At 42.6% G+C, this 14,182-nt stretch overlaps 1 protein-coding gene across 3 annotated transcripts in view; it reads left to right on the top strand.

Annotated features, from left to right (window-relative positions):
• The window catches only part of KANSL1L (KAT8 regulatory NSL complex subunit 1 like), a 97,250-nt gene that overhangs the window by 34,322 nt on the left and 48,746 nt on the right, over positions 1–14,182 (top strand). For all 3 annotated transcript variants that reach the window (XM_084643395.1, XM_084643394.1, XM_084643393.1), the window contains exons 4-5: positions 792–989; positions 2,267–2,388. In XM_084643395.1, the coding sequence (XP_084499521.1) occupies positions 792–989; positions 2,267–2,388 (320 nt within the window). The remainder of the gene's footprint in view (positions 1–791; positions 990–2,266; positions 2,389–14,182) is intronic.

The following is a 14,182-nucleotide window of genomic DNA, read 5'->3' as shown; positions in this document are numbered from 1 at the left end:
TTTATTTTTGTAACTGGAGAACAAAGTAAAATGTTTTTTGTTTTTGTTTTTTTTAAAACATCTGGTGTTCATTACTATGAACGGTGATATTTATCTCTTTAAGGTATTTATACTCCAGATGAGATACTGCAAAAATACATTGAGGCTATTTTATTCCTGCAGATGCCCTTGAAGAACAATGGGCTTCGTAGAAAAATATTTTATATAGGATTGTTGCCTCCATAAATACAAAACCAAGAAAGTGCATAACTCCAAAAAAACAATTTATCTTGAATTATGGTGAAAGGCTGTTTGTGTTGTTTTATACTTTGATGGATTAGAGAGAGAAACCTTGACATTTTGCGTGGGTGGCAGCAGTGGTGGGAGAAGGGAACATTTTAAGGACTTCCAGAGTAAACCTCTGAGCTGTAAAGATGTTAACTAACTTGGAAATCAAAGGCTGGGGTTTTTTTTCCCCTATAAAGAGGAAATCATCTTAAAACATCAGGCAAAGGATCACATACTTGATATAATCAAGTATGGATTTCTAATTTAAATTTTGGCACAGGCTCTGAGACAGTCCTATGACACATAGGTTTAGTGCTGCTAAGGAAAAAAATGAATGTTACAGCTTTGCTATTGCTTAAATGCATTTAGTATTATTTACATGTTGCATGTACTGGGCATACTCAAAACTGTTCCAAAGAGTTGCTGTGGACTTAAGAGGTATGTTCCAGGTTGACTGCCACTTGAAAATGATTTAGGAAGGTTAATTTGTTGTCCACCAACTGTTTTCAATTGCTGTTGTCTAGGGGATGGTGATCTTAGAAGAATTCCCACTTCCAAAAGACATTTTGAAGAAGCAAACACAATTGACAAACCCAGAAGCTTTATTAAACACCACGGGGAATTCTCAAGCTACTCTTGAGAGACAGGATTCCTTGCCGGAACACGATTTTGAAATGTCACCAAGCAGCCCTACTTTACTTCTACGAAACATAGAAAAACAGGTAAAGTAAAATAAGAACTGAGTGTCAAATGGAGCCAAGTGACCTATTACAGAATTAGGGCAAGCTACGTGGTATTTATTCACAGAACCGTAAAGATATTTCACATTCCTAACAGTGGCTGCTGATGAATTTAAGATCTTAAATAAATAAATTGGTCACTAGGTTTACAAATTAACTTTTCATTACTGAAGTGTCTATAATTCTGTTTTGATTTAATCAAAGTGGCCATCTCTTGCTTCAGAGAAATAAACATCAGGTTTCTGCACAATAGCTCTAACAGTTCCCCATGTAACTTCTTGTCCTTAACAATTTAGTTTAGTGCATTTTTGCTACTGTTTCTCATTTCACAGAATTATAGTCCTGTAAATGAGTGCAACTTTTCTGTGAAAGTACATTACATTTAAAAAAACCAAACCTTTGCTCACCTTCTCTCCTCAACAAATATAGGGCCAATTCTGTGAAAAAGTTACATCGCAGTAACCCCACTGACTTCTGTGGAATAGGCATTGCTGAGAACAGAATTTTGATGCATGGTGTCCCAAATATTAATTTCCACATTGGATTCCAGGAAATATGGTGTAGGTTTTCCTTTCCTTACAAAGTATATAAGGGGAACATGTTGGTGAACCAACTGTAGGAAACTTGTTAGGATAATGTGGAGTAAAACTTGCCTTTTTATTATGTCAAACAAAGAAAATATAAGATTGATCATACATTTAGATACATCACTGGGAAAACTAGAACACTTTTTAAAAGGGAGATAAGTCATTTCAGGTACTACACCTGCTCCATACTGCCCCTGCCAAGTTTTTGTGACTTTTTATGGTAACATTTTCCTATTTTTAAAATGTTTCCTCTCCTGTTTACTGTGAAAGAGGAAACAATAAAACACAAAGTAAACTGGAGGGTATTTTTTAGAATGTCCCATCTTAACTTGCTTACTTGGAGCATTCAACATGCAGTTCTTTGCAAAGCAGGTTACTTAAAAGTTCAGATTTAAGGGTTTTTTTTTCTTAAATATATTGCTCTAAAAATATCTAAACTGTGTCCTTGGCAGTGGTTCAGCAAGAATCTAACAAACATAATGTATTGTTTTTTAAAGTTCAAAATAAAACTTGTGAAATAACAAGCATAGCATTTTTTATATGTACAGAGATCTTGTGTTTACTTGTTCATCATGGAGAAAACTAGATCAAGAATACTAAATGGGGGGTGGGGGGACACTTTTTAGATTGATGCTTTGTGTGAATGAAAAGTTCGGCTACTGTGTTTTTCAGAGTGCTCAGCTGAGTGAAATCATCAATAATCTGATTGCTCCACTCAATCTGTCCCCCACGTCCTCTCCTCTCTCTTCCAAGTCCTGTAAGCAGAAACAACTGGTCAATGGCATATCTCTCAGGTAGGTGACCGTGTGATGTAATTTTTGTTTCTTGAGAACAGGCTAGTACTGTAACCTCAGCAGTTTTTTTTGTAATGTTAAATCAGTAAAACTAGTAATTTTACAGTAGTAAATATAAAAAGGAGAGAACTTTTGCTTCTGAACTTAATTAAAGGTAGCAGCTTTGTTCCTGAGGTTGCCATAAATTCCACAGACTATTACACACATGTGAAATCTTCATATGACAAACACAGCTGTGAAGTGGGGTAAAAATAACACAGTAGGTATGATCATTCATTATTGCAGACTTAAAATTATATTTATTGTGCCAGAATGAAATCTTCTGAGGACAGTGATGTAATTGATTAGACTTTGGAGTATGTTGTCTGAAAACAGTCCTGTTTTATGTGATGACTTTCCTTTGTTAACAATGAAAACACTTCTTTAATAAGAAAAAATATTAAGGTATCATAATTATATATTGCAAACATTCAGTGATTGATTTATCTTTTTGATAATTTACTTTCCTGCATAATTATAGCATATTACTTTGTGAAATGAATAGCAGACAAATGTTTGTCAGTGATGCCATTTTGCACTTGTTTAGAAGTTGTATCTTTTGTTCAAAGCTCTTAAAATACTGTACTAATAAACATTAGCTTCAAAACAAAATTGAGATAAGTACTATCCTTATTTTACAAAAAAAAAAAAAAATGTAAGCACAGAGGGTGTGTGATCTTGAGAAATTAGTAGTCTGCTTTTGCAGAGCTGCTGAGTACCCACAACTGCTGTTGATATCAGTGGGAGAAGAGAATACTTGCCATCTGTGGAAAATCAGTCCCCTTGTGACTCCGCTAAAGTCACAGAGGGTGTTTATGGCAAAGTTTGGAGCAGAAGACAAGTCTCCGGACTCCTGGTCCTGTGCCTTAACCATAATATTGTGATTTCAGAAATTATCTTTGATTTGTTTAAACAAATTTATTTCTAGAAATATTTTCAGAACTATCTTTTTAGAATGAGATATGTCAAATTTTAAACTATACTTGCGGGGGAGGGAGGAGAAATTCCTTGCCTTCTGCTGTACACTACTCTTCTAGTATAGTCTTGCTGTCATGTCTTAGCCTAAAAGATGTAAACATGTGTGTGTCTGTGTGGGGGTGGAGGGGCACTGTCATGTACTTGCTGTAGGGTTTCTAGGTTTTTATTGTTTGCTAGTAATGTAAGAAACTTTCAACATGTTTAACTGAGGTTTGAAATAGAAAGTGAAAAGGGAAATATTGTGGAGGGTGATATACAGCGGAAGGGGGAATTTGGTTTATTTGTGCTGTCTGATTTTTAGTAGAACTGTGTTATAGGGTTTGTGTTTCTTGTATTTGTTGGAGGCACATACAGTGTTCATACAAGTGTCTCTTGTTTTATCAATCTAAATAAATGAATCACTGACACAGTAGATTTGGAGTGTTTTTCAAAACAGTGAGTTCTGTTTTCACCGCCTTCCAACTCTGTGTAATAGCTGTCATCTGTGGAGCATGGAAGCAGGCATTGTTTTCTGGAGAAGCATTTACACTTTTCAGAGGGTAGAGGGTAGAATGAGAGGGCTGCAAAGCAGTGAAGTACTACTGGTAGAGAGCAGTCCATACAAACTAAATTGAACACATTTGAAAAGCAAACATTGGAGCTTCTGAATTCCTGTCTCCTACCCAAGCCACTTGTGTTGGTCGGATTGACTTTTAATTCATAGAGGGGAAAATGTTCTGCCCTGAACCAAGGCTTTTGCCAGTGACAGAGTGGTAGCAGAGCTTTGCTGTAGCAGCTTCTGCAACCCCTGTGAGCTCCGTTGGGTGCAGGAGGGTTTGATTGGTAGGTCCACCTAGGGTGTGTCTACATTGCAGCTGTCAGCAAGCCGCCCAGCCCGGGTAGGCAGACTCACTCTAGTAGTGTGGCCGTTGAGGCCCAGGCTGGAGCTCAAGTCTGTCTACCTGGGCTGGAAGGATCACTCCCCTCTGCAATGTAGATATACCCCTAATGTTTGAGTCAGTGACTCCATTCTCCCCCTGATCCCTCATTATGGTACACAGGCAGCACTTGCAGAATTGTGGGGGTTGCAAACCCTCTATATAGGCTCCCTGTATCCTTCCTTCCCATTAGAACAAAAACTTACTGTTTAACTCTGGACAAAGCCATCTGTGTCTGAAGAGAGGGTAAGATTTGCCCTGTGAGTTGTACCCAGCTCATTAACATTAAAGAGGTAAACTTGCATGAGAATGAGCCTTGGTTTTGGTATTTTTCCAGCTTTGCTTAATGCAGATCCCAACATCATATCCTTTTGCCAGCAGGTGGAAAGAGTAAACAAAGAGAAATTCATTGTAACCTCCCCTTGTAAATGAAGTCCTGAGGACTTGAGCGCACACACTCTTGACAGATCCTCACTGTTGGGAGCATGCATCTTAACTCCTCTTTGTGTAGAAAACAATGACTGTTGGGCTTGCACATGTGGCATGCACCCCTCCATGGATCCAAACTGGGAAAAGGTATATAAAGGATCTAGTCTCCAACTGTTCTCAGTTCATTTCCTGCCACTAAGCATTGGAGTCTCTGAACCGTTATTCATCCTGACCGCACTGCAGACTATCTGTTTTTCTAAATGCTACTATTTATTTGATAGGTTATAGTTAAACAACATTTAAAATTGATTAGTAGGTTGGTGCTTGGCTTAAGATAGCTAGGTCTGTGTCAGTCATTGCACAATTCCAGATTGGTGTTTGTCCGTGCTATGTGCAGTTCTGATCTGGATATCATCCATTTCCTGTTCTAGAATAGTCATTGACCATTCTGTTGCCTCTTGTTTTGTGGTGTCCTACAATATTTTGATGCAGATGGTGGTGTGCGTCATGAGAAAATGTCTAGATGGACCAGCACACCAAATGCCTTCAGAGCCTGAGGGGAAAAAATCTAAAGAACAGGCACCATGATCTGAGCCTTCATCAGATCTGAAGCATAGGAAGAAGTAAGATGCAAACAGACCCTCCTCAATCTTTCTCTCTTCCACCCTTACGAAATAACAACATGGATCTGGGCAGTTGTCCAGTGCAAACTGATCCTTCACTTAGTCACTTCTCCAAGGCTTCTTGCCTTTGACTGATGACTCCAGAGGGTTTTCACTCCCATTATTTTCTAATCTCAAATTAAACAGGTGAGTCTTCAAACTTTATTATAACGGAAAGCCCAGATCAAAATCATGTGGAAATTCAGGTTTTGTATGGTTAAGCTGGCCACTGTTCCTCTTTTTATAAATTGTCAAGATTGATTCTAGGCTTTTGACAGAAATATGTTCTGATACATTTCAGTCAGGGCTAAACATAGGAAGTACCTCAGATTCTGGGTAGGCACACAATCCTTGTGCTTCAATGTGGTTCTCAAGTCTTCACCAAATACATCGTGGTGATAGTGGCCCATCTAAGGTGCCCAGGGATACGGGTAAATCTCTTGTTTGTCAAGGCCCAGTCTCCTCAGTGAGTTTCTTCCGAAGAACATAAGAATGTCAATACTGGATCAGACCAATGATCTGTCTAGCCCAGTATCCTGTTTTCTGACAGTGGCCAATGCCAGATACTTCAGAGAGATTGAACAGAACAGAGACTTAGGGACACCCAGAGCATGGAATTGCATCCCTGACCATCTTGACTAAAAGCCATTGATGGACCTATTCTCCATTAAGTTATCTAATTCTTTTTTGAACCATGTTATGCTTGTGGCCTTCACAGCATCCCCTGGCAATGAGTTCCACAGGTTGACTCTGTGTTGTGTGTAGTACTTCCTTATGTTTTGTTTTAAACCTGCTGCCTGTTAATTTAATTGAGTGACCCCTGGTTCTTGTGTTATACGAAGGGGTAAGTAACACTTCCTTATTGACTTTCTCCACACAATTCATGATTTTATAAACCTCTGCCCTATCTCCCCTCAGTCATCTCTTTTCCAAGCTGAATAGTCCTAGTCTTTTTAATCTCTCTTCATATGGAAGCTGTTCAATATCCCTAATCATTTTTGTTCCCCTTTTCTAATTCTCTTTTAAGATGAGATGACCAGAACTGCACACAGAATTCAAGGTGTTGGTGTACAGTGGATTTATATAGTGGCATTATGATATTCCCATCTTATTATCTATCCCTTTCCTAATGGTGCCTAGCATTGTTAGGTTTTTTTGGCTGCTGCTGCACATTTAGGAGATGTTTACATCTGCTATCCATAGTGACTCCAAGATCTTTTTCTTGAGTAGTAATACGAGTGAAGGCACAAAGCACCGTTTTTTAATCCCGGAACGAAGGGCATAGTCTCCCAATGAAGTCGGGGCGGGTCCCAAGTGAGGCGAGGGGGAACTAACTACACTAATGCTAATAACTAACTATACAAGAAAAACAAAGAGAAATAATGAACAGTACTGGAACGGATGAGAACACTCTTGTAGACAAACTATGAGCACGGAGGAACAAGGATTCTGACTCTAACAATGCAGCAGTAAGGGAACCAAAGGGGCGCTGCCCCGCACATCCTCATATAACCTTGCCTGGAGCTTGAGGTGACATACTACACACATGCAGGTCAATGGACACTGCTGCAGAAATCTTTCAGAGCATGGCGCACATGCGCACCCATGTTTGGAATACATATAGGGCCCATCACTCAAAGAAGAATAGCTAATATAGACTCCTTCATTTTGTATGTATAGTTGGGATTATGTTTTCTAACATATATTACTGTACACTCATTAACATCGAATTTCATCTGCCATTTTGTTGCCCAGTCACTCAGTTTTGTGAGATCCCTTGTAACTCATAGCAGTCTGCTTTGGACTTAACTATCTTGAGTAATTTTGTATCGTCTGCAAACTTTGCCACCTCACTGTTTTCCCCCTTCTTCCAGATCATTTATTAAATGTTGTTCAAATGTGTTGAACAACATTGGTCCCAATACAGATTCTTGGGGGACCCAGTTGTTTAACACTCTCTCCATTGTGAAAACTGAGCATTTATTCCTACCCTTCTGTTTCCTCTCTTTTTAACCAGTTACTGATCCATGAGAGGACCTTCCCTCTTATCCCATGACTCCTTACTTTGCTTAAGAGCCTATAGTGAGGGACCTTGTCAAAGACTTTTTGAAAGTCCAAGTACATTATATCTACTGGAACACCCTTTTCCACGTTTGTTGACCCTCTCAAGGAATTCTAATGGTACTGAAATAATTGCCAGGATCATCTCTGGAGCCTTCTTTAAAAATTGGTGTCACAGTAGCTATCTGTTGTTTGTCTGGTACAGAGGCTGATTTAAGTGATAGGTTACATACCAGTTAGTAGTTCTACAACTTCATATTTGAGTTTCTTCAGAGCTCTTAGGTAAATACCATCTGATCCTGGTGACTAACTACTACTAAATTTAATTCCAAAACCTTCTCTATCAACACCTGAATCTGGGCAGTTCTCTGGATTTGTCACCTAAAAAGAATGACTCCAGTGTGGGAATCTCCTTCACATCCTCTGCAGTGAAGACCAATGCAAAATAATTCATTTAGTTCCTCCACAGTGGAGGAATGCTCTTTTTTTCTTCCCTGAATGCTCCTTTAGCACCTCGACCGTCCAGTGACCACACTGATTGTTTGGCAGGCTTCCTGCTTCGGGTGGTCTTGCATTTGTTTTTGCTGTTTTAATTTTTGTGTCTTTTGCTAGCTGTTCTTCAAATTCTTTTTTGGCTGCCTAATTATACTTTGACGCTTGACTTCTCAGAATTTATGCTCTTTTCTGTTTTTCTAAGTAGGATTTGACTTGCAATTTTTAAAAGATATCTTTTTGTCTCTAACTACCTTTTTTTACTCTGTTTAGCCATGGTGGCATTTTTTTGGTCCTCCTCTGGGTTTATGACATACAGACACACACTTTTAGTTTGAGCCTGTATTACGGTGTTTTTGAAGTTCCCATGCAATTTGCAGGCATTTCAGGCTTGTGATTGTTCCTTTTAATTTCCATTTAACTAGCTTCCTGATTTTGTGTAGTCCCCCTTTTTGAAGTTAAATGCTACTATGGTTGATTTCTTTTACTCTCCCCACGCCTCCCGGGGATGTTAAATTTAATTACTTTATGGTCGCTATTGATGAGCAGCTCAGCTGTATTATTAACCTTTTGGACCAGATCCTGTAGTCCACTTAGGACTAAATCAAGAATCTTGTTGAATCTCCTTGTTGGGAGAATTCCCAATTCATTTTGCATAGAACTTTTCCTTCACTAAGACATAGAGACTAACGTTCATAGGAGCAGCTGTCAACTCTATAGTGTTGGCTGCTTTCCTACCAGGAGAGAGAGAGTCAAAAATACATAGCTTTAATAAAGGTGCAACCTCATGGCATGGAAAATAACCTTTTGAGTCTTCTGGGCTTATGGCCTCCTGCACATATGTGAGTCTGTTTCTCTTACTGAGAATGTGGGCTCTGCAATCCTGGCTAACCATCAGTTTCAGAACAGGAAAAGACAATTTACTAGCACGGTTGAGAGTGCCATAGCAAATTCAAGAATTCCACATCTGGTGGTGGTTAATTTCCAATATCCTTTTGCAGAGTCGTATTTTGACAGCCATCTGAATTTCCATTTATAGGAATGGATGCTTCAAACCTGGGTTGGGGAGTCCATCTGGTCGACTTTGTCAGGGAAACCAGACTGTGTACTACTGGTGCTGAGACCTTTACTTTCCTGTACCAAGAATTTGTGACAAAGCAAAGCCACAGGTGTTATTTCAGTGGATATGGAGGGACAGGATCTCACAACAGATTTTTTTGGTGGCTGCTCAGACAATTTTTCCGAAAATATTTAATTAACTTTAGGAAAAAGAAATAAATATGCCTGTAGACATGTAAAAATCATTGTAACTTATTTATGTAGGGTTTTCTGAAGACTCAATAAAAATAATGTACAGTTGTCTCTATTTAGGGTGACTGTATTTCCCTATGCTGAATACGGGACACCTGGTAAAATTACTCGTATTCAAGTGAATTCAACGGCAATCAATCAGAACTATGCAGTACAAACGTTCAAATTAACATCAAGTTGACTGAGCCACTGTTAAAAAGAATCGAACTATGCAGTATTGCTTTTTATTTACTGTCTTATCTTTAAGGCTTTAGGATTCACATGGGCAGAGGTGGCACAAACACACACACTCACTCACTCCCATATATCTCTCTCACACAGGGATGGGAGGGGTGACCAACTGATCCAACCCTCCCTGCCTGGTGCTCTCCGCCATCCATGTCTGGCTGAGCCCCTGGGACAGACCCGCCTCTCCTGGTATCTGGTGCTGCGTCATCCTGAGGCAACATGTGGGGGGGCGCCACAGGGTCACATGGCCCCCCTCCCCAGATTTCTATCAGGGTTCACACCAGAATGTGGCCAGCAGCAGCCTTTTGGAACTGTGTAGGAAGGAAGGACAGAAGCTGCTTCCAGTCGCGGGGCAGGCGGGAGGGGAAGGGGACGAGAGGGATGACCTGGACCATGTCTTTGCAGAGCTCATCTCTTCCCACTCCCCTGTGGCTGGAAGCTGCTTGTCCCTTCCTGCCTGCACAGTGTTGAAAGGCAGCTAACACCTCCACCACCTGTCCCACGACTACAGTCAGGGCAGAAAGGGTTAAACCCTAAGGACACATTGTGCACCAGGGACCTCAGGGGCTTCAGCAAACCCGGCCTGCGAGGTGGCTCAGCAGGGGAGGGTGCCATGGGGATGGAGCGGGTGAAGAGGGTGCTAAGACCCTGCCTGGGACCCTACTGTGGAGCCTGCAGGGTCGGGGTGGGAACAGGCTGGAAATCGCTTCTCCCCACCACTCCAGAGCTGAGGGGCGGATAGGCTTCCCCATGCCAGCTCTGTGGGGGCTTTGGCACATACCGGAGGGTCTTGGGCTTTCCTGGGGCACCGGCCCAGCCAGAGGCAGTGGGGGGAAGGAAGAAGCCTGCCTGCCAGCCAAGCTGTTGGTGAGCTGAGTGTCCGACCAGGGGCTGGTTCTCTGCACAGCACTGGGAGTGGGACGCACCCCACCGGGGGGGATATGGAGGAGCTGAGGGGGTGGGTGATGGTGAAGGGGCAAAGCAGGGAGAGGACAGCGAGAGGGGGTGCAAGTTAAAGGGCATATGGGTGGGCAACAGAGGTGACCCGTAACTGGCCACTGCCTGGCACCTATCCGCACACACCAGCCACTGCAGCGTGCAGCCAGTGTGGTCCGGAAATGGGACGGGGCGAGGACCTGCTGGCCGAGAGCTGGCAGGAAGTGGGGGCTGCAGTGACGGACAAGCAGGGGCAGTGGCCGGCCCTGCAGGAGCTGTAGCTTTGCCTTCCACACCCACCCCTATCGTCAGTCACTGGAGCCCGCCACTCATTGCTGGTGGGTGAGTGGCTGGCAAGCAGGGATCTGACCAGCAGCAGGACCCGTCAGTATTGATGGGGGCGAGACAGAAAATATGGGACAGTTTGCCCATTTTTAAGAAAGAGTAGGCCCACCTGCAGGAGGGCTGAAATACGGGACTGTTCCTCCTAAAAACAGGACGTCTGGTCACCCAGTCTTTATTGGACTTAAACAGAATAGAAACACAAATAAGGTTCTTTGCACATTCTTGTCTTTTTTGTTGTTGTGTTTTTTTAAAAGATGTGCTAGCTAGTAAGTCTGCTACTGTGAAAAGTGATATTTGTATGTTTAATATCATTTTTCATAGCAGACTTACTCAACTGGGGCAAGCCGGGGACTTGGGAGGTGGATTGGGAGGTGGGTAGGGAGGCAGCATGGGCAATGGGGGAAATGGATGAGGGGCAGGCAGTGGGGATGGTCAGGGGCAATGGGGTGTAAGCCTGGGACCAGAGCCCACCACCGTGCAGCTGAGGCCGGGGATGGGGCCAGGGCCCGAGCCCCCCGCCAGGGGATGGAGCCTGCTGCTGCATGGCTGACATCCGGGGCTAGAGGAAGCAGCGGGGGTCAGGAGCAATGCGGGGTGGTGGTAGTGGTAAGTCCACAGCAAGAGCCTGGGGCTGGAGCCCACCATTGCACAGCCGGGGATCAAGGCTAGATCCCAAAGCCCTGTGGCCGAAGCCCAGGACCAGAGATAGCAGCGGCGGCTGGGGTGATGGGTGGGCGGGGACTAGAATCAGAACCTGTTGCTGCCCAGCCGAGGCCAGAGTCAGAGACTGGAGCACTGGCACTGGGGATGGAGCCCAAAGCCCTGTGGCCAGGGGACAGAGCCTGCCCTCTGCCACCCCAGGGCTGAAGCCCGAAGCCCAAGCTCCCTCACTGTTTGTATCTCTGGAGGGGTGCAGGGTACAATCCCTGCTGGGGTATCTAGGTGGAGGGGCTGCTGCTTTGCACTAGACCATCCTCTCCCAAATCACTGCCCAGAAGGCTGTGGCCACAAGAAAAGCCCCTGGTGGCTGCAGGTGGCCACTCATTTGAGAAACTGGTCTTAAAACAGACAGTGGGAGGAGCTGGCAAGGACATCAGCTGGGCATTTGAAGAGCCGGACAGAGCAGCAAGGTTAGGGAGGCAGAATTCACAAGGACTGGGGAGCTGGGCTTGGCAGCAGGGCTTCTTACTGAGTCATTGACTGTGCTGCCCAGTTCCCAAAGTCCCAGCCCATCTTCCCTGTTTTTTGGACCTCTTCTCCTACTCCGTACTCATTTCCACAATTAGTTCTGTTTTTATTAATGATACTATTAATAACAATAAAAGAGGAAAAAAATAGAAACGGTTAAAAATGAAATACAAAGTGTAAGACCTTCACTGTGGAATGGAGTTTGGGACTTGGAGAAATGGGAAGGGGTCCATAGAACGAGGCTGCTGGTTTAGGGCCTGGCACCAGGCTAAGCAGGAAGCCTGGGTACCATTGGCCTCTGCCACCCATCCCAGCTCCCCAGCTGTGTAGTATGACTCTGTGGCTCCCATTAATGCCCAGCTTCTCTCCGTCCATATACTCTCCTATACAGCTCAACCTTTAAACTCTGATAATTATCAATATTAGAAAATGTCACCCTTTTTAAATGGCATGGGGAATGAGAGTCAGGGAACATCAAGAGGAGACGTCAAGGGGAGGAATGGAAGAGAAGAGCTTGTGACCATGAACATGGAGAAGGAGCAAGAGTCCCTGGGGCAAGGAGACTTCAAGGGTTGGTGAGGTATGGAAGTGAACATAGGATAGTGTGTAGTAGGGCATATAATAGTCTAGGAGGTAGAGATGTGGGCTATAGGGGATAAGAAGGCTCCCAGAAATCGGCCGCCTCTGTCCGGGAAATTGGACGTTAGTCATGTCATGAGAGAACAGAGTGTATAAAGTAGTGACATTTTTATGTGTAGAAAAACTGTTTAAAATAAATTTGTATAGGCTTTAAAAGAAGTTCTTGTCTTCATAAGTGTGCGTGGTTGGGCTTGTGAAAATAATGTGGCTTTGCAGATGGAGGGAAACAGTCATTTAAAAAAGAGAAATCAATTTTTAAAATAACTTTCTAATTTTTGTTAATATGTACAGAATACATGATAGCGTTGGGTGGTATAAAGATTTTATTAGCACTTGGTATTTTCTGCTTAACTCATTGACTTCATCACTGATGAGTAAAGTGGTCATTGTGACTCATGCCAAAGAATACCCTTCATACCATACCAAGTCGTACGTGTGTGTAATATAGTATACGTTTTTATATGACAATTGTTTTATAATGTATATGAAATGAAATGTCTTATAGGCAGACAGTCCCATTTTGTAGGGCCCCGTTTTGCAGCTTAGAGCTAGTTGTCAGAAAAGATTGATTGTTGGTATTGTAATGAGCTCATTTCTATTGTTTTATTGTCTGTTATCACGTAACAGTTGTATAAGCAATCTGTGATTTGTGGATTTTATCAAACTAAGATAAAAAATAACAGGAGTTGGTGCAGACAGATTACCTATTATGAAATCAGGGCATGAATATCTCATCTACTGACATTTCTCAGGCAATTCAATGTTTTGTTGTTTGTGGTCTTTGATGTTATAAAAATAACGCACACTTGAATGCTTTTTGTAGTGAGCCTTTAACTTTGCAGGCAGATGTTGCTACAGCAACAAAATGAAGCAGGATACTATAAAAGTTAAATGCACTCTTATTGATTCATTCCCACCCAAGTGGAGGGTATTTTGGATTCTTATACTGCATTGAAATTGGTCTGATGAGGCAAACCAGCTCTAAATTAGTAACACCGATTTAGCTGCTTTCAGTCGTATATGATTATCGTCTCTGGGTGCTTTGTACTATTTTTGGCTTTTTAATACTTTCTCACAGTATAGTTTTTTTGTTTCTTTTTAAAATACTGCATGCTAATGAGTGTTGGTTTATAAGCAGCGTGCATATGGATCAAGTTTAGCGAGATGTTTGGAGAAATCCACATGTGAAAGAGGTTAGGTGTTACAACTTGGCCCAGTACCCCTCTGAATTGATGATGCTATCCTACAGTGAGGGGACTTAATTGCTGGATTCAATGTGCTTCAAAACCAGCTGGGTCTGGGCAGAGTCTAATCACTCTTTCTAGCTCTCTGTCTGTAAGGCACATTCCCAGGCTTAGACCCTGTGCCTGGGCCTTTCCTTGGGGGATGGGACTCTGCAGTTCAGCTACCCGAGACCCTGAAACCAGTGCTTCAGAGCCTCCCACTCACACATGCTGCTCCTAGGCTGAGGGCTCTCTGGGCTTCTATTTTAAGCCAGGCAGTACCTGGAAACAAAGCAAGGAATCCAGAGTGACTATTCTTAAAAGCTCTTGAGTAACCGATCTTTGA

The sequence above is a fragment of the Lepidochelys olivacea genome (genome assembly GCF_965140295.1).
Source record: "Lepidochelys olivacea isolate rLepOli2 genome assembly, chromosome: 11".
Taxonomy (NCBI): Eukaryota; Metazoa; Chordata; order Testudines; family Cheloniidae; genus Lepidochelys; species Lepidochelys olivacea.
Note: the sequence above shows the minus strand (reverse complement) of the source record. Positions and strands in the feature narration are given on the sequence as shown.